The 22,944-nt window shown below is 33.9% G+C and overlaps 1 protein-coding gene across 3 annotated transcripts in view; it reads left to right on the top strand.

The window, feature by feature from the left end:
- Positions 1-22,202, top strand: part of SLC25A36 (solute carrier family 25 member 36) — a 36,692-nt gene extending 14,490 nt beyond the window's left edge. Inside the window, exons 3-7 of one of the 3 annotated variants that reach the window (XM_059663777.1) lie at positions 2,147-2,224; positions 5,583-5,683; positions 13,200-13,266; positions 15,708-15,997; positions 18,314-22,202. In XM_059663777.1, coding sequence (XP_059519760.1) covers positions 2,147-2,224; positions 5,583-5,683; positions 13,200-13,266; positions 15,708-15,997; positions 18,314-18,507 — 730 coding nt within the window. In that variant the 3' untranslated portion in view covers positions 18,508-22,202. Of the gene's footprint in view, positions 1-2,146; positions 2,225-5,582; positions 5,684-8,774; positions 8,862-13,199; positions 13,267-15,707; positions 15,998-18,313 lie in introns of those variants that run through there. The other 2 variants (XM_059663778.1, XM_059663779.1) reach the window with 2 other exon arrangements.
- The last annotated feature ends 742 nt before the right edge of the window (positions 22,203-22,944 follow it).

Below are 22,944 nucleotides of genomic sequence, written 5' to 3'. Positions count from 1 at the left end.
AGAGGGAGAAAGAGATAGAAACATCAGTGATGAGAGAGAATCATTGATTGGCTGCTTTCTGCAGGCCCCCTACTGGGAATAGAACTCAAAACCCCCCCAGCATGTGCCCTAGACTGGAATTGAATCCTGGCCTCTTCAGTCCACAGGCTGATGCTCTATCCACTGAGCCAAACTGACTAGGATAGGGCTATTCTGTTTTTCAATGGTTCTGCCTTCTCTGACTTTCCTTAGAGGAACTATAGGACCTCTGGCCTCTGCTTTAATTTCTCACTTTTCCAGGCCCTCTTATATAAGAGTTAATTTAACATGTTTCACCTGTCATCAGTATAAAGGTGATTTCCCAGTCTTCATTCTCTTGCCCTAGCATCGCTTTACTCTGGGACTCTGTTTCATGGCCGCTGCTGCTGCTTCTCCTTCTCCCCTCAACATCTTTATTGAGATACTAGCCCGTACATGGGTGGCTCTGGCTGGACCCACTCCTGATGGGGGGGTGGAGGGGGCGATTGGGGGTGGGGCCGACTGGTGGGTGCCACGGCCGGTTGGCCGGCCAGCCCCACCCCCTGGTCAAACTCCCTGGAGGGGACAATTTGCATATTAGCCTTTTATTATATAATTCATATACTGTAAAATTCACCCATTTAAAGTGTACAATTTGTTTTTGATATATTCACAGAATTATAACCATCACAACATTCTAAATTTAGAACATTTTTATTACCACAAAAATAAATCCTTACCTATTAGCAGTCACTCCTCATTTTCTCCCTTCCCTCTTAGCCTCCTCCCAGCCTTGGGAACTGCTAATCTTTTTGTCACTATAACTGTGCCTAAGTAAATGAAATTATATAATATTAGAGGCCCGGTGCACGAAATTTGTGCCTGGGGGGTGGGTCATTCAGCCCAACCTGCACCCTCTCCAATCTGGGAGCCCTGATGGCTTAGGCTCACTCCCTGTGGTTCTCTGCTCTTTGCGGAGCCTGGCAGCTCCACACCCGCTGCCCAGAGGCCCTCCACGGCCGTGGCGGAACGCTTGCCTCGTCACCGTGGCGATGAAGCAAGCATTCCACCTGGTGGTCGCCTCTCCCCAGGACTGGGGGACTCTGGTGGGACTGAGGGGACTGGGCACCGCCATCTTGTGGCTATGGGCACCGCCGTCTTTGTGATGGAATGATGGTTAATTTGCATATTACCCTTTTATTAGATAGGCTAGGATATGGTTTTTGTGTGACTGGCTTCTTTCACTTCACATAATGTTTTTAAGGCTCATCCATGTTCTAACAAGTATCTTTATATTGCCAAATATCTCATTTATCTACTCATCTGGTGGTGGACATTTGGGTTGTTTCTAGTTTGGGGTTTTATGAATAATGTCACTATAGGGACATAAGTTTTCATTTCTTTTGGGTCTATACTAGGAATGGATTTGCTGGGTCATATGGTAATTTTATGTTGTTTCACATTTTGTGAAATTGCCAAACTATTGCCAAAAGTGTCTACATTTTACATTCCCAAGGCCAATAAATGAGATTTCCAATTTCTGCACATCCTCTCCAACCTGTTTTATGTCTGTTTGTTTTACTATAGCCATCCTAGTGGGTATGAGTGTTTCATGGCTTCTTAACCAGGAACTTTGGGAATCCCCCAGGGCTCTCTTAATTTCTTAGATGGCTCATAGATGAGCTTCAAGAGGTCTATAAAAATTAGGTGAAATTGTATACAAAATTGTGAATATTTGCAAATGTGTTTTGTTTTTTTTTAAAAGGATAGCTACCTTTCTTAATTTCTGAAGGGGACTGTGATACAGAAAGGGCTAAAAAACACTGAATATTCAAAATGTGCTATATAGTTTGTTATTCTTAACTCTGTTTCTATCTAATCTAGTTTTATCAAAACTGATTCTGGCACCCTCCCCTTCCCTCTCCTCATCCCTCTCCCCCCACCCGCCTCTTCATTATCACTAGTAAATCTGTCTTCAGTAACTATACTGTCAAGAAAAACAGATGTTTCATAAGTAAGGAAAATTGACCAGAGCAGCATAATATATTATAGTACAAACATAATGGGATTTAGATGCTAAGTTTGCTATACAAATATAGTACCAGACTTTGAAAGTTATTTCTTTCTAACTAATGTTTTTCTCTTTCAGGGTGATCTTGGAGAAAGAAGGGCCTCGTTCTTTGTTTAGAGGATTAGGCCCCAATTTAGTGGGGGTGGCTCCTTCCAGGTAAAAAAAAAAAAAATGAGCAAAATTGTCTCAGTCTTTTCTTGTTTGAAGCTTAATGAAGGGAGATGCTGAGGTGAAGATGGTAAGGATAAAGCAGTATGGTGTAACAAACAGATCTCAGTAAGCATCTGATAGGTTGGGGAGGTTGCACCATGTGGAGGTGCAAAGGAACTCATAGTGAGATTATTGTGAAGCAGTTTTTGTACCAGGTTTAAAAGGCAAAGAACAAACTAAAGGAACTAGCAGAAAGAAAGGCGAAGACGTGGATCTCTAAAACTAAGCCTATTTTTTGGTTTAGGGGACAAGCTAAACGGAATGGTTTCAATCCCTATTAAAGAAGCCAAAAAGGCCTTCATACATTAATTTGTCATTTTTCTCTGATATGGTTTTATCTTAGATTGACTTCTTCCATGATAGAGTGCTGTGCAGATTTCACATTCAGAGTGAAAATGCATACCCAGCTTTCTGTATCCAAACAATGCACCAGGCCCATGTCTCATTATTTATTTGGTTTGAACTTTTTATGGACTACTTTCTCTCTTAAAAATTACCCAAATTTTGTCCTTATTATAAAGACTTAAAAAAAAAAAAGTATAGCATAAAACTTGTCCTTCTACCTTAAACACATCACCTCTTTCTCACCCAGTGCACATTCCCTTCCCGCATACACTTATTCTTTTTTTACAAAACCATCATTAATAAACAGTGCAGTGTATTTCTGGCCTGTCATGTACATAAAATGTTTAATATGTAGACTTAATTACCCTTTATGTATATTTAATCATATTAAAAAATATTTTGCCCAATTTGTCTTGAAGGATTTTTCCATGAAAATGTGTAGAATTTTTTCAAAATTGTATAGTATGAGTATTCTATTATTAATAAGCATTATTTAAATTGATAAACCTTTAGATTTATTTTCAGATTTTTGCTGTTAAAAACAATGGTTTTGTGTCCTGCCCAGTGTGGCTCAGTTGATTGGAGCATCATCCCACACACCAGAAGGTGGTGGGTTTGATTCCTGGTCAGGGCACATACCCAGGTTGTGGGTATGTATACATCAAATTGATGTTTCTCTCTCTCTTCCTCTGTTAAAAAAGAACAACAAAAATAATGGTTTTGTGAACTTCACTTTACCTTTATCTTTGAGTACTTAAATTAACATATTTCTTTCTTTAGGATAGTTACCTAAAAGTAGAATTTCTGGATAAAAGGGCACATGCACATTTAAAGTTAATAAATATTCCTCATCAGTCTTCTGAAAAGGCATTCTACATTTTTATTCTCGAATAGTGAATTATTTGCTCTTTATCCATGTATTAACAATTTTGGCAACTATTTATGTCTTTTAATATTTGCCAAATAGACTAAACATGATTTTTCGCTGTTTTAATATACATTTGTTTAATTTTTAAAAAAATATATTTTATTTATTTTTTACAGAGAGGAAGGGAGAGGGATAGAGAGTTAGAAACATCGATGAGAGAGAAACATCAGTCAGCGGCCTCTTGCACACTCCCTACTGGGTATGTGCCTGCAACCAAGGTACATGCCCCCGATCGGAATTGAACCTGGGACCCCTGAGTCCGCAGGCCGACGCTCTATCCACTGAGCCAAACCCGTTAGGGCCATTTGTTTAATTTTTGACCCTCCTTGCAATTATTTGTATCTCTTTTGTGAATTACCTATGTATATTCCTTGCTTATTTTCTCATTAGAATGCCTTTTTCCTTTTTTTTAAATATACTTATTGATTTCAGAGAGGAAGGGAGAGGTAGAAATAGAAACAACAATGATGAGAAAGAATCATTGATCTGCTGCTTCCTGCACACCCCCTACTAGGGATCCAACCCACAACCCAAGCATGTGCCCTGACTAGGAATCGAACTGTGACCTCCTGGTTCATAGGTTGATGCTCAACCAGTGAGCCACACCCACCAGGCTCTTTTCTTATTGATTTCTAGGAATGCAGTGTTTATTTGTGTTCAAAATTTGACATCATTAAATGTATCCTATATTTTCCTTTTTCATAAAACAAAATGTTTTAAATTATATTCACTCCCTCCCCCCTTTTTCTTTATTCTCGCCTGAGGATATGTTTATTGATGAGAGAGAGACAGAAAGAGAAAGGGAAACATTGATGTGAGAGAGGAACATCAATTGGTTGCCTTCCATATGTGCCCCAACTGGGGATTGATCTCCCCGTCTTTTGGTGTATGGGACAAAACTCCAGCCAACTGAACAACCCAGCCAGGGCTTAACTTCCCTTTTTTAAAAAAGCACATTTAAAAAGGCACAACAGTGAGACTCTCCATTTGTACTTGTTTGTCTATTCTGTCCCTTATTGGACAGATAATCAGGATTGTTTGGTGATAATAGGATATTTGATACAGCAGGCAACTAATTCAATGCCTGAAAAGGTAAATAATTAATAGGTAGTTGGGGTACATAAAGTCATAGTCAGGAAGTTAAATTTGCAAATTTAATAGAATGTTAAATGTTGGAAAACATCACCTGATCTGCTGGTGCTGATTTCTTTCAGAATTGTTTTGTCTGTTTAAGGAAATTGTGAACTAATCTGTGTATAGTACAGATTAGAATTCACTATAGTATCTCAAAATTGTTTAACATACATTTTGATCGGTTGAATCAGTTTTATCTTTCTTTTCCTACCCTCCTCTCCCCCCAAAATATATATGTGCTCATACCATATTTCCTTAATTCAAATGTATTTAATTTAGCTTTAGTGCTACATAAGTCTTCCAGCCTTATTCATGTGTTTTCAAAATTTTATACAAATACTTTCAGTTATAGTTGTTTTCAAAGTATTGGGGCGGGATGGAGGGGATGTCTGTTTGAGGAACTTTATTTACATTTGAGTTTTTTTGTGTGTGTTTTTTGTTTTGTTTTGTTTTGTTTTGTTGTTGTTGTTGTTTCGATCTTCACCCAAGGATATTTTCCCATCACTTTTAGATACAGTGGGAGGGAGGAAAGGGGGGCCGGGGGAGAAAAACATCAATGTGAAAGAGACACACCAATTGGTTGCTTCCCACATGGCCCCAACAGACCTGGCCAGGGAAGGAAGCTACAACCCAAGTACCTGCCCTTGACTAGGAATTGAGCCCTCTCTAATCACTGAACCATTGGCCTGGGCACATGTCTTTTTCTTAATGAGTTGATACAAACTCATTAAGAGGGTCTTCATGAAAAAATGTGTAAATTAACCTGATGTTATATGAGCATATAGCTAATACTTTGTTTTAAAATGCCTCTAAAATTATAAAGATTAATTTACATGTCATTTAAATCTCATGAATTAAGCAACATGCTTATTGATAAAATTTAAATCTTTATTTTAGAGCAATATATTTCGCTGCTTATTCAAACTGCAAGGAAAAGTTGAATGGTGTATTTGATCCTGATTCTACCCAGGTACACATGATTTCAGCTGCAATGGCAGGTATGACTATATAATATTAAAAAAAATTTTTTTGTGAAACTTAAAGACTTAATTATTAAATTATGATAAATTTATATTATAAAGTTAAGACAATGTGCTTCTAATTGATTAGCATCCACAAACATGATTTTTGCATTTATTAGTATACAATAAATTAGACCAGGCCGTATATGTAAGAGCTGTTGTCAATTGGCATTTTGTAGTTAGGAATTTGTGATAGCATACAGGTAATATACTATTTACATTGTCTTGCATAGTTTACTTAATATTTAGTGATCACTTTTTAACAGTTTTAAGAATCCAATCATAATTACAGTATCAGTAAGTTATGGAGCTGTAATTTATTCTTCTCTCCTCAATTTCTGTTAGTGCCTTTTCCTTTCTGCTGCATGTTTTGGCTTCTGTCTGAAATGTGCCGGCAGTTCTTGGTAAAGTATTCATTTTGTCCTGTGCTCAAATGCTGACATTTTTGTGAGTGATGTATTACTGATAACTCAAGAGTTACTGTAATATATGTATATTGAAAAATATGTTTAGCATTTCACATAAATCACACTGGATGGCACTTGAAATCTAGGCTCTAGTTATGTACGTGCTTGCTATAGAAATGTGTTCAGGAATTCTTCTGTCATCATTGAGTATGTATGATTCTGAATTAAAACAACCAGTCCTGGGCTTCTCTCTGCCCTGCCTTAAAGATACACTAAACTGGTAGATTGGTTTGGCCAGTCTGGTTCTGGAATCATTTTTTTGCTATGCATGTTAAACAAAGCCATGACCTTTGGTTCTCATTAGAAAAATCTCTACAGTTTTTTGAGGTTTATTGCATATTGAACCATGTCTCACATTTCTAAATTATGTTACAACTTTATAAAGCAAATTATATGTACTTTCTTCACTTGATCAATTAATTGTCAGTTATGTGCTTAACAATGAGTGCCTTAAACTGTTAACCATTTTCTGTTTAGAAATTAATTGGATCAATTTGAACCACATACTTAACGAACTAAGTGTAAGTTTGAAATGCTAATTTCTGAAAGATCGATTGCCATATAATTTAACATATATCTTATAAAATATTTTCAAGGCTTTTTATAGTTAGTAATTGTTGATTAACTCATTGACGTTTTAAAGCTGGAAGATAAAACTTTAAAGATCAAGGCAAATACTCTTATTTACCAATGTGGAGAGCTCTTGGGCAAGTTAATTAATTTATGTGAACTTCCGTTACCTTATCCTTAGAATGAGTAGGTTGTCCTACATAGATTTGCATCTTGAGAATTAGTTCTTCAGTACTATAGAGGTCACCTACTTACAATGATAATTATTTTTTAATGTACTTTTTATAGATGTTGAATATGAATAGATATGATTTTCCCTCTGCACATTCAGTGGGTATAAGGTCAAAGTTAGTAGCTAATTACAAACTATAGGATCTTTAGAATATATTTCTGGGTTACCAGTGTTTAAACATTTTTGTTTTTTAACCCCAGAAATTTTTAAACAAATGTTAATCTTTCATTTTTGAAATAATTAAAACCAAGAAAGTAGATCAGCATTCATTTTAAGTGGAGGAAAGTTGGAAGATAGTCAGTATTGCAAATTCAATTTCAGAATTTCCTGAGTCCCACTGGATCATTTTTTTTTTATTAGCGTGTCTTATCAGAATTTTTTATATTTGATTCACATTGCAAAGAATTTCAGTGGAATTGTTATTTTGATTTTTTTCTCCCAAATATATACAAGTATTAGATTTGTTTTTATTCTAACATTGATACTATTTCTCATCTTGAATTCCTTGAATTTTGGTTATTGATAGTCTTATACCTGTTTAGAGATTATTGCACTATACACTTCTTGTGTAATTTGAAAATACTTCAGTTTGTTGGCAGTTACATTTTTTTCTAAGATTGTGCTTTCAGAGCTTTCTTGCACTGTTTACAAGCATTAACATTTAGCTTTTCGGTTTTTATATACATAACTACACGGTTGGTGAAACGGAATGGTCCCATGCAGACTCATTAAGGTAGCCTTTTGCCCCCTTCATTCTTGAAATACTCTAGACCAGACTACTCTGGTTTTTCCTCAGGATCATTTTTAGAGGCCTTATAAAAATGAATTGGGGGTGCAAAGTGCTTAGAGGCAGTCATGTGAAAATTGTTATCTAATTGGCTATTCAAAAAAAAAATGCTAACCTTGTCACTTTAATATCAAAAAACACACTAAAAGTAGTCCATTAATGATATTGCCTGCTATATTGTGCCACAACAAGTAGCTCACACATTAAGGATTTAGTAATGTACTTTGTACATAATTTTTATTTCAAGTCCTCAAATCATTTGCATTTTATCCATATGAACTATAGTTACTAAATCCTTTTAGCTAAAAGGACATTTTGAAGTGGATTTTATTTTCATTTGTTGTAGTATTTCAAGGGAATACAAAAGAATTTGAATACCTCTAAATTGAGCTCTAAATGTCCATGCACTGATTTTATTTTTTAATTGTGAGGCTATTTAATCAAATTAAGTAATGTTGATTTTTTTGTGCTTTACCTGCCTTTTTATTTTCCTTCCTACATATGACCTTTGTCAGACTAAATGAAACTTAGCTATTGAGGGTATTTGTATGTTTTTACTTAAATGAACTTGCATATCCCTCTGTATATATCTACACACAGCTGTGTATAAAAAAAATAGAATTAAGGTTTTTTTTTATGGTAATTCCCAATTTTTTAAAGTTTTGATCTGGAATATATATACTTTTATATACAGCATTACAGATTTAAAGAAAATGACTTCCAACTTTTATTGGATTATATATTAAAAAAGTTATCACTCAATTTTTAAAATACACATAATTGTTTAACATTTACTAGATTTGCTTATAGCATTTACTTTTATTTTTCAAGATATATTTTTCTGTTTGACTCAAAGTTTACTATCAAAGGTTAAGTTTTTGAGTAAAAATTTAAATAGAAATTATGTCTTGCATATATTTGTCCATGGCAGTTCATTCAGCCAGATTGATGGTTGGACAGGTGTTTAGTGTGTTTGTCTGTAAACATTCTTCCTGTTTTTTTGTTTTGTAGAGCACAAGAAATTAAATACAAAATAACCCAAAATATTCCATAAAAATGGATGTGCAATATTACTGGCCATAGTGCAAAAGGTGAAAGGTACTACTGTAGCAACATATACTATACTGTATTTAAAAAATTATAAATCATTAAAAATGAAGTTACTTGAATATTCTGGGGTTTTTTTTCCTTTAAGATTTACTAAGTAAGCTGATTATTGTGATTTCTACTTGGATAATGGCAGGAAATGGGATACGATAATCCCCTCCAAATATTTTATTAGATTCCCCTTTGACAAGGTTAGCATTTTTTTCTTTAAGGCAAAATTGCTCTTCTTTTAGGTAAGTATTTGGACTCTGAAACTGCTGCAGATGGCAAAATTTTCAGTACTCGGTGCATTAAAAAAAAATTATGGCCCATTCTGGTATTCCTTCCTTTCTTTTTATTTTTTTTTAACTTAAAATTTTCAAGAAGTTAGATCTCACCGTAAATATTTCTCAAATCCTTCCAATGGGATTCATTTTGTACACATGTTTCTGATGAGGTCACTGCTTGTTGTTATGATACAGAAAAGCCTGTGTCTATTTTAGGCATTTACTGTACATTTCTCCCGAGAAAAGAGTGAGATCGTGTCATCTCATGCTCCCCATCCGCAGGTCACTTCCTGTAGAAATATGGACTAACTTAAACCTCGTGAGTACTGATCTGAGCATCTCTTGCAGCCTCTAGTTATAAGAAATACCCCCTGGGAATTTATAATAGCTGTGGAATTAATAGAAGGTGGGAAATGAACTTGTATTTCCGGAATTTGTGTGTGCATTATCTGAATATTTTATAAAACTTTAATTCTGATCCCTTTATAATAATTCCTTCTAGAAGGACAAATGGGGTAACTTTTCAATCATCATTTAATAAAAGCCTGGGGTCCTCAGGTTGGCCATAATAGTTTTGACCACCAAAGAATTGGTAACACTATTTAAGATATACATAGTTATAACTGGTATCATAGCATCTTACAACTTCTAGAAAAAATAGTTGTTTGCAGAGCATAACCTATTTTAAATGTCTAACACAGTGCTTTCTATTCTCTTGTCTGTTGATACTTGGCTTTTTTCTACTCTCTTACAAAAACATTGATCTTAATACCTACCATTACTTTCCAAATAAATGCACGATAAGAATATGTAGGATCTTAGCTGTTTTTGTTTTAATTTTCTTTTAGTAGTGTTAATATATTTCCCTTAGAAAGTTAGGGTGGGCTTTGTTACTACTAAAGTTAATTGAAATAAAAATATTAAAAATGCAACACTACAGGTATCACTCACTTAATGAAATAGACATTTTCAGCAAGTTTACTATAAGTGGGATTTTTGTTAATCTGGTGTTTAATTGGTTTATATCAGTGATTTTCAACCAGTGTGCTGCAAGAATTTTAAAGCATGTGATACCTGACTATTTAGTCAGGAGTACAGATCTCTTTTCCCTTATATTGGCAAATAAATAAAAAAATGACAACAGCCAACAAAACAATAGATGTCTGCTGTGAATGAATCAAAATTATCTTTTTTTGGGGGGTCAGATTGGCAAAAAATGTTTTTTGGTGTGCCGCAGATTTTTAGTAATTTATGTGTGCCATGAGATGAAAAAGGTTGAAAATTGCTCATTTATATTATCAAGGGGAGTCTTAGATGAAGCAAAACTTAAAATTGTATTTTAAAAGTTTTCCAAAACTTTCTAATAAAACACTAATCACACTACTAACAGTATGGCCAGTGTTATTGCCACTTTGCTTTAACTGACTGTGAAGCAACATTAACTCTTAACCTACAAATAGATTCTTCATATACCTCTAAGTCAGTTTTAATATTTAACAGGGTTCTCAGAATATTACTATGAATTAGCATATTAGCAAAATGTCTCAAAATTTAAATGCCAAAATAAAAAGTATTTAGAAATTTCTAATTTCAGGGGCACCATTCCCAGTATCATTATGTATGTTTTCTTAGAAAAAAATAGGAAGATATGTTTAGTTTTGGCTGTTTGTCCACTTCAAATTGCCTTACCATATATAATTCTAAATTAGTGATACGTTTTTGTTTCTTCCCACTTACTTCACTTTTTGAATTAATAGATTATATTTTTCTTGATTTAATTACCCTAATAATGTCTATTTAATTTACTGGAGTATCTTTCGTAAGATAAGATCATGAGCTAAAAACCTGTGGATATGTCTAAATTCTTTAACCTAATGGTTTGCTGGCAGTTAGGCTAGTGTCCTTATTAAGAGCTAAAACCATATAGTAAGCACAGGTTACTGATAATAGCAGTTACATAAGGATTAGATGATAACATTCTCTCACCTGAATTTTAATGTGTTCTGTTCCATAGATTAATTTGTGTCTGGAAATGAATTTTAGTTAAGTGAGAAATACCTGTTGTTTGCTTTCTGTCTTTGTTTAATATGTACAGAGAATAATTAAAATTATAACTTATGGGTATTTTGAAATTTCATTTTTTATAATATAAATGTTTATTGTAACATTTTAAATTTACATTTCTGGAGGTTTTTCTGCCTCTGAGGAATTTTGTGACTTGGAAGAGTATTAAGCTTTGGGTACTAAGTTTATATTTTTAGAAATAGAACATAATTACTTTTAAAAATACTTTGGTGCTTATCTTCTTTTCAAATAAAGTATAATAAGTTGAATGAGATTTTTACCTAGACAGGCTGGGTTTTTGTTTTTTTGTTTTGTTTTGTTTTATTTAGTTTAATATAAGAATTCCCTATTTTGGCCTTTTTAAATTTTCAGAGAATAATTAATAAAAACCATTATGAGTAATGTAGACTATTTTGTTTATTTGATCAGCAGTTATTGTTTGGTTTTTTTGTTGGTTTTTTTTTTACTAATAAACCCCTGAGTTAATACAAATATTTAAGTTTAAAAATAAAGAATTATTAAATTAAGGATATGACCAGAATACTGATGTCTGGTTCATATTAGCTTTAAAGAAAAATTTGAATATCTTTAGTTTGACTTTCACTTAGAAAAATGAGATTTAAGAGAAGAAAAAATATGTATACTATAAAACTTTATTTTCAAACTAGATCATGCAAGAGAAATCTTTTCAAAACAAAATATTTAAACTGATCTGACAGTTTCATATTTTTCATCTCCTTCCTGTTAGAATATATGCGTGGAAAGAATCTTATTCCTGGCAACCTATCCAACAATTTAAATTTTTATTATTTAGTACTGACTGATGCTTATCAAATTATTGGTCCCATTTTAGTTTTATACACATGTATGTAGTATTTAAAAGCACTTAGAGAAAAGGGGACTATATAACCATTATAAGATTATTAAAGGAGTTATATCAAACTTTTATTTCATTTACTTGCCTAATAGATTCGATTTGAGCACCCCTTTGTGAAACGTTTGGCTATTTCTACAGTGTCAAAGCAGTGGATTAAAGGAGTAAAATTTGAGTTAGCTAATTATCTGACATTCTAGAAAGGGAAAAGAATCTGTGTAACTGAATTCCATTTTGTATACAATTTAGTAAAATTATTTTGCATTTATCCCTAATGTACACCACAGCATTTTTGTTTTCAAAAGTACTTTACTCATATTAAATGTGTTGGTTATAGTCCACCTTCCTAAAAATAATGTGCTTGACCTGCTAGTATTCAATAGAAAGTATTGCTTCATTTTTAAAAGTAAACTAGAGGTGCCTCTACCCCAAGTTTCTCTCTTTAGTGTCTATAAAAGTGAGAGGGAAGTTTCCATATGTAACTTTCTGAACTTTTGAGTTTTTGTATGTGTTTAAGTGGATGAAAAATAGATTTGTCCTATTAATCCTAACAGAAACCTTTCCTCTTTGATATCATTATTTTAACAGTATTAAGCATATGTTTATGTAAAGTATTCATCAGGCCAAACAACAATCTTTTCTGTTATACAGTCAGCTTAAGATTAAATATTAGTAAATGCTGAGTCCATTTGAACAAAGTGGTTTGTGATGTTAATTGGACCCCAAGTTTAGTGATTGTAGTATTTGCATGCTAAAAAGCCCTAGAACACACAAAATTTTTGTATATTTGTCTATAGAAATGGGTTTCTGAATTTAGTTAGAGAGTAGAGGCCATTCCAGAGGATATCCTGAATATTTTGGGAGAGAAATTTATATATAGTCAGATTTTGCTCTTAAAACATTATCTTTTAGTTATTGTGGTCAGAATTTGAAAATGTAGTTTGGAAATAAAGTACAAATGTTCATGTTTGTATGGATTTGTAAATAAAAGCATAAAGCATATGTCAGTTAATACTTTAAATATTTATTTGCATTTTCTTTAATATAGATTTATATAATTTTTAAAACCTTAGAATAATAGTGTATTCATTTTTACCAGAGTTCATTTTAAACATGTTTGTTTAGGTTTTACCGCAATCACTGCAACCAACCCCATTTGGCTTGTAAAGACTCGGTTACAGCTTGATGCAAGGTATGTTATTTCATTAAACAAAATTTTTTAACTTGGTTTCAACTAATTTTTTTCTACAAATTTATATTAGTGAGATTTCAGTGTCTCCTCTTTTGCTGCTGAATTGTTTGTTTTGTTTTGAACATAGTGATTTGTGATGTTAATTGGGCCCTAAGTGGGTCTACCATCAGAAGCAAAAGCAATATAGTAGTTGGTAATATGAAACTTTCAGGAAAGAAAGTGTATTATGTGTTGTGTTTTTAAATAAAAGGAGAAGAAAGAAAGAAGAAGGATATATTAACCTAGCCCAAGTAGTGATGGGTGATTATAATTGGTCTCTCAACAGCTAAATAACCAACATGGTCAACCAGTCTAGGCTACATCTTTTTGGATCATTGCTCGAATTCAGTAACCTTATATACAGGAAGTCTTGACTTGGGATTTTGCTCTCCTTTATTCATAGACTTCATCTGTTACCACTGACAACTTTATGGCAGCAAGATTCATTCATTCGACAAATCTATATTGAGCAGGCACTGATGGGTTCTAGAGATATACCAGGAAACAGTGGTGACCAACTTTCATGGAATAGTCAAGGAATAGTTTTTTGAGCCCAATTTAAGCAGAGGCAACAATCAGTGCAAACCGTATAGGTTCTAAGTTTAGGGCCTTTAGTATGTCCTGGGATCTGAGGAAAGGCCAGAAGCAATGCAGCTTAGAGTCTTGCCATCTCAGTTTCTGTTGGCCTTTAGAACAGAGGATAGGGAGAAGCTGATACTGTTTAGAGACATGATCCCATTTGGTGTATAATAATAATGTTAATAATTTTGAAACCAATTTAGCCTTTCAGTCTAGAGTAGACTGCTATATTTTAGGGCTTGGAAAGTAGTGTTATAGACTATAAATAAAACTGATCTAAGAAATGATTAACAATTACACTTGATTAAAGATCTGTTTTCCACATTCTGTCTTGCTGAATTGCATAATGTTTGGAGATTTGAAAAGAAATGTCTAATTCTTTCGTCTGGAATACTTTTTAATGAAATCTTATGTGTTGTAGCAAAAGTTCAAAGTGTATTTCTTAAAGCCAAAGATCTGAAAGATAATAATGGTGAATAAGAAAAACCAAAGGTTAGGCAAAGTGTGAGATGCCAGTCTATTTTGTACTATTATAAACAAGTGGTATTCTTTAGTATGTTATAGGGTGGATTTATAGGGGATCCTGGAAAAGCATGGCTTAAAATTCTTTATTATTATTCTTTCACTATAATTATAACACAAGTTAATACAACTTCTTAAGCTTGGGAGTGAGGAATGGGATGAGGTTGAGGTAATCATGAAACATAGATTTAAAGATGCTAATTTATAACACTGCAATCAAGAACAGGGCTGATATGTTTGTTTGCATGTTACCCTTCGGGACTTTAAGCTCTTTTAACTTTGTGAGGAAGGATCTGATTGCAGAAACTCATTCCATATGGTTGCATGAGTTAATAAACTAAGAAAGTATTTATTCAGTGTGATTAGTTGAAGACAGACCTTAGTTTATAAAATTGGAAGAATGTGTAGAATATGAGGTAGGTGTCTTCATTGTGGTTTTATTTTATGTCAGAAACAGGTTGTGAATAATTTATAAAGAGGTAAATCTTCTATTTCTTTCCCTGTGGGTAGCATTTAAACCCATTTCTTGTAAATGGGGTTCTATTGGAGGAATCATTGTATAAGGCTATAAATATTTTTACAGACTCAAACTTATATACTGTAAGAATAGATGCTGTGCCTGTAAAAAGCAGCACTAAGAACATTTTCTTGGGCCCAATGTTCAATAAATACTTGATAACTGTAGAGGTCCTTGTTCACTACTGACTAGGATACTGAAATGAAAGATATGGCCATGGCCTTTAAAGGATCATAGTAAATTTGTCTTAAATTCACCCAGTCACCTTTTGAGAAGAACTGGATGGGGTTGGAAGAATCCCTCAAGTGCAGAGAAATTAGATTAATCGTGCTTTTGTGAGGTACTGTCATCATTAGTGTCTCAGTCATTTTTTATGTTATTAAATGCAAAAGAAATCTTCTTAACTTAGAACTGGATTTAATATGTATTTTTTGTTTTGTTTTTATCTTGAGCTGCAGTCACAGTATATTTTAACTAAAGGATTTTGTTGCTTATCCCTACAATACAGACTTCAGTGAGAACATGAAATTGAAAATTTAGTGCAGTATATTTCACATTCAGTCAAATAAACTACGCACATGTTACCCATCTAATATGACACATTTGGGGTAAAAGACTACAAAATCTAAAATGAATGTTTTAAAATTCTGGTTTTATTTCTTCATAAGTTAAATGGAATCATTCTTTATAGCAGAGTGGCATATTTCTACTATATTTTATTTGCTTTATTTAAAAACTTGTACTACTTTATTTACATTAAAAAGATTTTTATTTTGCTTTTCAGGAACCGTGGGGAAAAGCAAATGGGTGCTTTTGAATGTGTTCGTAAAGTGTACCAGACTGATGGACTGAGAGGATTTTATAGGGGCATGTCTGCTTCATATGCTGGAATATCAGAGACTGTTATCCATTTTGTTATTTATGAAAGTATTAAGCAAAAACTACTGGAATATAAGATTGCTTCAACGATGGAAAATGATGAAGAGTCTGTAAAAGAAGCATCAGATTTTGTGGGAATGATGCTGGCTGCTGCCACCTCGAAAACTTGTGCCACAAGTATAGCATATCCACATGGTAAGAGAAGTTGAGTTTCTATAGGTAATATGTTGTTAATTCAGAAATACTCTCCCACCCAGCCATTAGCCCACTTATTAGAGAATTTAGAATTTTACTGAATTTCCACATAACAAAATACAGTCTTAAGAATTCATCATAATGGAATTAAATATGTATAATACAAAGCAATTTTAATAGATCATTATATGCTATAATAGCATGGCAGTGATATAGCAGGAGCTCTGGACACATTTTAAAGCAGACTCCGTCAGGTTCCAAGCAGATGACTTTGAGCAAGTTTCTTTTTATTTTAAGTATGGATATAGTGCTATACTAGTATATACTTTATACATGCTATAGACCAGGGGTGGGCAAACTTTTTGACTCGAGGGCCACAATGGGTTCTTAAACTGGACCAGAGGGCCGGAACAAAAGCATGGATGGAGTGTTTGTGTGAACTAATATAAATTCAAAGTAAACATCATTACATAAAAGGGTACGGTTTTTTTTTTTTTTTTTTTTTTTTTTTTAAGTTTTATTCATTTCAAACGGGCTGGATCCGGCCCGCGGGCCGTAGTTTGCCCACGGCTGCTATAGACACATTATATACTTTATTGCTAATCTACATAAAAATTCTGCAAAGTCTAGGTATACAAGAACATAACCAGAACTATCTTCATTTTTAAGAGGGAAACAAAAAATGCTAAGATTATGTAACTTAGTATACATACTCTGTGATGGAGTCCAATTTTTATATTTATACACACACACACACACACACACACACACACACATACTGATTTCAGAGAGGGAGAGAGAGAGAAACATCAATGATGAGAGAGAATCATTGATTGGCTGCCTCCTGTACACCCCCTACTGGGATCGAGCCCACAACCTGGGAATGTGCCCTTGACCAGAATCAAACCTGGAACCCTTCAGTCCTCAGGCTGACGCTCTATTCACTGAGCCAAACCAGGTAGGGCCTGGAGTCCAAAATTGAATTGAAGTCTACATTCCCAAAGACCAGCTATTTTACATTATTTCATGTTGGCAAATAAGTATATATGAGTGATTTATTTATTTCTAAGTTCTACAATGTTAGCTTGTTTCATAAATAACTAAGGAAATAACTTAAGACTTGGTCTGTAACATGCTGAGTTTTTCTGGTAACTTTGTTTTAAGTGTAGTCTTTGATTTTGGTTGGTTTGAGGTTTGTTTTGGTTCAGGTTTTTAATCTAAGCACTTCATTTTTTTTTTTTCCAAGCAGAGCAAAACTGGTTTTTGGTGTTTATTTGTTTTTATTTTATTGATTGATTTTTAGAGAGAGAAACATCAATTTGTTTTCCACTTATCTATGCATTCATTGGTTGATTCTTGTATGTGCCCTGACATTGTGGGATTGAACCCACAACCTTGGCACATGGGGATGATGCTCTAACCAGCTAAGCTACCTGGCCAGGGCTAATTGCTTCACTTTGTTACACTAATAAACATTTATATTCACCCTATAAGCTGAGGCTCTGTAGTTAAAGCTGTATTAGGAAAAATGAACAGGTCTAGAAAATGAGTATATGCTTTAAAATGTAATTTATGAATAAAAACAACTCTAACCAAGTTGGACTATGAATTTATCCCAGTTTCCTGAGAAAAGTCCTCATTTCTCTTTTTAATGTATTTTTATTGATTTCAGAGAGGAAGAGAGAGATAGAACATGAGTGGTGAGAGAAGAATAATTAATGGGCTGCCTCCTACACACCCCCTACTGGGGATCAAGCCTGCAAACCCAGGCATGTGCCCTGACTAGGAATTGAAATGTAATCTCCTGATTCATAGGTTGATGTTCAACCACTGAGCAGCACTGGCTGGGTGGCAGCTTGTATTTTAAACATTTTTAGTCTTATCCACATGCAGTTTATGTTGGTACATGCAGACCATTGTAAACAGATTAGTAATTCTATTTTCTCATTGTGCTGTCCACTTTTCTGCTTCTTTCATCTTTGATACCACCTCCGCTCCCTTTCCTGCTCCTTCACCTGTTTCCGATCACATTTATTCTCCCTTGTATTTATTTCTAGTTTACTAAGGATCCTTTTCTTTCATCTGTCTTTCACCATTCAGGAACCTATGAAATTTTACAAGTACACATGACTTTAGCCAGCTATCTTAGAAGTTTGGTGGCATTATAATGTGAATAGTTTCAATAAGTTACATATCAAAATTTCTTATTTATCCTAAGCTTACGCTTACAGGTAAATGGGATGTATTTAGTATTAGGAGGATATAAAGATATCACTAATGTTTAAATAAAATCATTTTATTTTTTTTCCTAAACAGAAGTTGTAAGAACAAGACTACGTGAAGAGGGAACAAAATATAGATCTTTTTTTCAGACACTGTCTTTGGTTGTTCAAGAAGAAGGTTACGGGTCTCTTTACCGTGGTCTAACAACTCATCTGGTGAGACAGATTCCCAACACAGCCATTATGATGGCCACCTATGAATTGGTGGTTTACCTGCTCAATGGATAGCAACATCAGGCCGCTAAATATAAAGAGGGAAGACCAAAAGATTACAGTGGACCATGGAGTATCGGAACCAACATGATGGACAGAAGAAAAATGGTTTGGGAACGTGTAACTATGTCTAAGTGGAAGTCTGGTTGTCGGAATTCAAATAATCATAACCACATTACTTGATCTTTTCAGTAATGTGAATGAAAACCTGGGCTGCCTTCAAGAAAAAGCCTTTAGAAGCACTCCTTCCTCAAAATTGCCATTTTCTCTACCATGTCCATGGGACACAGCTGCATTTTGTTTATTTGTGACAGAGTATAGTATTTATTCTGTGAATACTTTCCGGTCTTCTAAACAAAGCCATCCCTAGTTATATACTAGTCTATAAACTATCCAAAGATAGTATTGGCAGTCATAAATTTCCAACTTTTGGCTTCTGTGTAATTCTTATAAAATAACAGGAATAGTGTGATCCTCACTATCACTTTCACATTAGTTCTTGAGAGGATCTGGCTCAGTACTTTAACGTTAATTATTTGGCATCAGTTGACAACTAATGAAATACTGTCCTAAGTATCTTGATATCTTTATCATTAAAATGTTTTGTTTCCCACTGCTGCAGCATGTGCTTGCTGTATTGCATAATGTGGACACTTAGTTAATTTACATATCAAACTCAAATGGTAATAGTTTGGGATAAAATAAACCAGTAAAAATGTTGATTTTTAGGCCATTTCAGTAACTTGAGCATATCATCTTGTCTTGAATGAATGCAATTGTCTTTTCAGTGATTTACTGGTTTTGAACTTGAATTACCACATATCATACCTAAGCATTATTTTCTTAAAGTGGAAGAAAGTTACCACTTCTGGGGCTTTCTCAGTTTGCTTTCACATTAAGAATTTGAACCTTTAAATTTTTTTCCAGAAGATCTATATAGATTGCATTTATTTCATAGAGAAAATGGTAATTTTGCCCCTACAAGTTTTTTTTTTATTTTTTAAGGCGACATAAATACCTGGGGCCTGCTATCTGATTGAGCAGGTGAGTGATCCTAATTGACATAGGATCATTTTGTAAATGACAAACCGCTTTTGCAAAGAAATTCATTCTATCCTAGTTTCTTGAATGGTAAATGAGAAAGATTCAAGTTAATTCAGATTAAATGTGCTAACAGGATATAGCTTTTACATTTTACTGTTGAGTTCAACAGCACCCTTTAATACTTTACATGTATTATATGTATGGCCCTTAGGAAAACGTTGGCTGTAATTTTATTCAGAGACTTTAGCTTACAGTTGTTGCTGTACTGGTGTAAGAAAATTTCTACAGTTAACCTCCAATGTGGTACTCATTTCAATACACACGAACTGTACATTTGTGCAATGGCTTTACTTTATAAGAATGATTCTGTGAATGCCTTTGTGGCCTTTCGGGGGGGAGGGGAGGTAGTAAAAGGAGAGAATCCCATGTTAAAAACTTTTTTTTAAATATTGGTCATGTATTAGGCAGAAACAGTGTTCATAACATTTTTTCTGGACTCTCGGTATGTTGTTTGGAGATCTTTAATGTAAATGGTTAAGTATTCTATGTACACTGTAGTGACCTAACATAGAAAATTATAGCATGTCATTGCAAGCTTCTCTGCTGTCACCAATGAAACACAGTGCCCTCTTAAATTCCTTCCCCTTCTTAACTTCCTTGTAATCAACAATAACTGGATGTTTTTTAGGTGCTTTGATTGGAATTGAAAACATTCCAATCTATTTGGAGACCAAAGGCAAAATTGAGTTTCATTACCTTTGGAATTATTCTTAACTTTTATGGTGAATTTCAGCTTTGATATTTATTGAGGAACATGCCAAAAAAACAACCCACAAAAAATGGGTTTCTAACTTAAATCTGTAAAGAAAGTCTCCATCTATAGTGTTTGCCTTTTCAGGTGCCACTCGTCCTGCCTAACATAGTGCCATTTGCCTTGTGAAGATTCGTAAGTAGTAGTTGTATTGAATGTAGGACAGAGACTCCCCCGTAGCTTAATGATCTCAGTGCCCCATAAATGCTAAGAATGATGTGAAAACCAGCAGCTAAGGAACATCTTATTTAGTTGTAGCAAATTCATAACAAGTGTCCTTCAAGGATGAACATGTATTCTATTCCTGTTTGTATTTGGCAAGTAAGATTTACGTTGACCTGTAGTGCATAGTTAGCTTTTAAAAGTGAGCTTTATGTGTGCACTGGAAGGAAAATATCTTAGTCTTAGGCTTTTTTTCTTTGTGCAACAACTGGAAAGGAGCAATGTCGTTTGTTTTAATTCATTTTTCCCCAAAGCACAGTCTGCTGTAGTTTATTTTATGTATGACAGAGATCATTTGAAAAACAAAAACATTACAAATTATTTATAAAATTTGCCTCTGAAACATTTCTTTGTAGATCTTGTTTTTAATTGATGTAAATGTTTAAAAAGAAAAACGTATACTTAGAGCACTGGACTTTTTTTAAACAGTGTTTTGTTTTCATCTATTTTCTATCAGATAACATTTTATTTCTAATATGGAGGTAGTCAGCACTCTTCAGATGGGTATGTATTTTTATTGTAGAATCTTCTCAAAATTAAACAACTTATTCAGGTTAAAGCAGTAGATACTGAAATAGCATACTCTCATAGAGCAGCAGAAAGCACTCTGGTACCGGTGGCTCATAGAGAACAGTCCCCTAAATTGCAAAGTCCAAATTTGAGAATTACCAAGCCCTGTGATTGTAGGTTCCCATCAGTGCTTTTAAATCCAGGAAAAAAACTATCACCAAAGCCTTGTCTTAATTTTTATTATGTATGTAACTGTGGAACCAGCCTTTGTGGATGGGGCCCACAAGTAATTGATTTGTAACTTCGAAACCAAGAATAGAATATCATTAGATAATTTAATCCAGCCTTTTGTCTCCTAAAACCTAATGCCCATTGTAGAAAAGCATTAGTATATTAGGGCCAGCAGAGTTTGGGGTTAAAATAATGAGGGTTTACTCTTATTGGAGCATAAACATGTCAGTATTTTTAGATTTGTGTTAAATCACTAAAAATATTAATTTGAACTTGAAGGATTTGAATACTAGAAATCAATCTATCCTTTACTCTCCCGGTGTTGTTCATGCCTGTCTTTGGTTGTTTACATGCTCTTCTGCCCAGACTGTTAGTACAATATTATATATTATAGGGACCCTTTGGGGTCTGATAAATACAGCAGTTTAGCTTTTTACTCTAATATTGATCATGACTTCAACATTCCTAAGAACAGATAGTTCTGAATGATTTAAATTGGAAGGAATTTTAATTATATAAAAACATATAATGTACTTTCTGCCTACTCAGATCTCTTCTCTGTCATGCCCTTATATTTCCCATTAAGCTATATACTGCTTTTTATGCTACTCTTTTTAGAAACTGAAAATTCTAGTTTCACTCAGTTTCTGTATTAAGAAACATTTTGAATGTGTACCCCTGTATATGTGAACAATTAAATCTTGACCTTTCAAAGTCATAGCTAATAATTAACTTCAAGAGTTGATATCTTTTGACCATTTATATGAGGATTGCTATTGTATGTATTCTGTACATGGCTGTAAATTATGTGCATTTCCTCTATGTTTATGTTAACTAGCTGAATTTTATTTGAATTGTGAAAAGTTTAAAAATTAAAATATGCTCATGAAAATATGGTGGTTTTTCTAAAAAATATTTTATTGATTTCAGAGAGGAAGGGAGAGAGAGGTAGGAACATCAGTGATGAGAGAGAATAACTGATTGGCTGCCTTCTGCATGCCCCCTACTGGGATTGAGCCTGCAACTGGGCATGTGCCCTTGACCAGAATTGAACCCCAGACCCTTCAGTCCGCAGGCTGATGCTCTATCCACTGAGCCAAACTGGGTAGGGCCGGTGTTTTTTTAATATATATGTATCCTAATATTCCAGTATGGTGAGGATATAATCATACTTCTTAGAACTATGTGTAGAACAAGTTGTATGTTAGGCTCCTATCTGCTAGACCTGGTGAAATCTCTGCAAATCAAAAGGTCAAATAATCACACTCTCTCATAGTTCAGTAAGAAATTTCTGTTCTTCCATATTTTACACAGGTTTATTGATCTTTAAGTCCTGTACTTTTTTAATATGCAATTTGCAAAGAACATCTGAGAAACTGGAGCAAGATTATGTTATTTGATTAAAACCTTCCTAGGATGTAATGTGTGTATTTTTATATATTAGTAGCTTTTTAAATTTGTTTTAGTTCCAGCTTTTAGGAAAGCAAAGGTATTTAAAAGTAAAAAGCTGGAAACTTGTTTAGAATAACAAAATGAATCTACATGTGATAGGTTGAAATACAAGTGACACAGGTATGTGTTATGTAGTACCTACCTGCCCACTTTACATTTTGTCCAAGTTTTCCCAAATCGTA

The sequence above is a fragment of the Myotis daubentonii genome, chromosome 14, assembly GCF_963259705.1.
Source record: "Myotis daubentonii chromosome 14, mMyoDau2.1, whole genome shotgun sequence".
Taxonomy (NCBI): Eukaryota; Metazoa; Chordata; class Mammalia; order Chiroptera; family Vespertilionidae; genus Myotis; species Myotis daubentonii.
The sequence above is the reverse complement of the archived record's forward strand: the minus strand, read 5'-3'. Positions and strand labels throughout refer to the sequence as shown.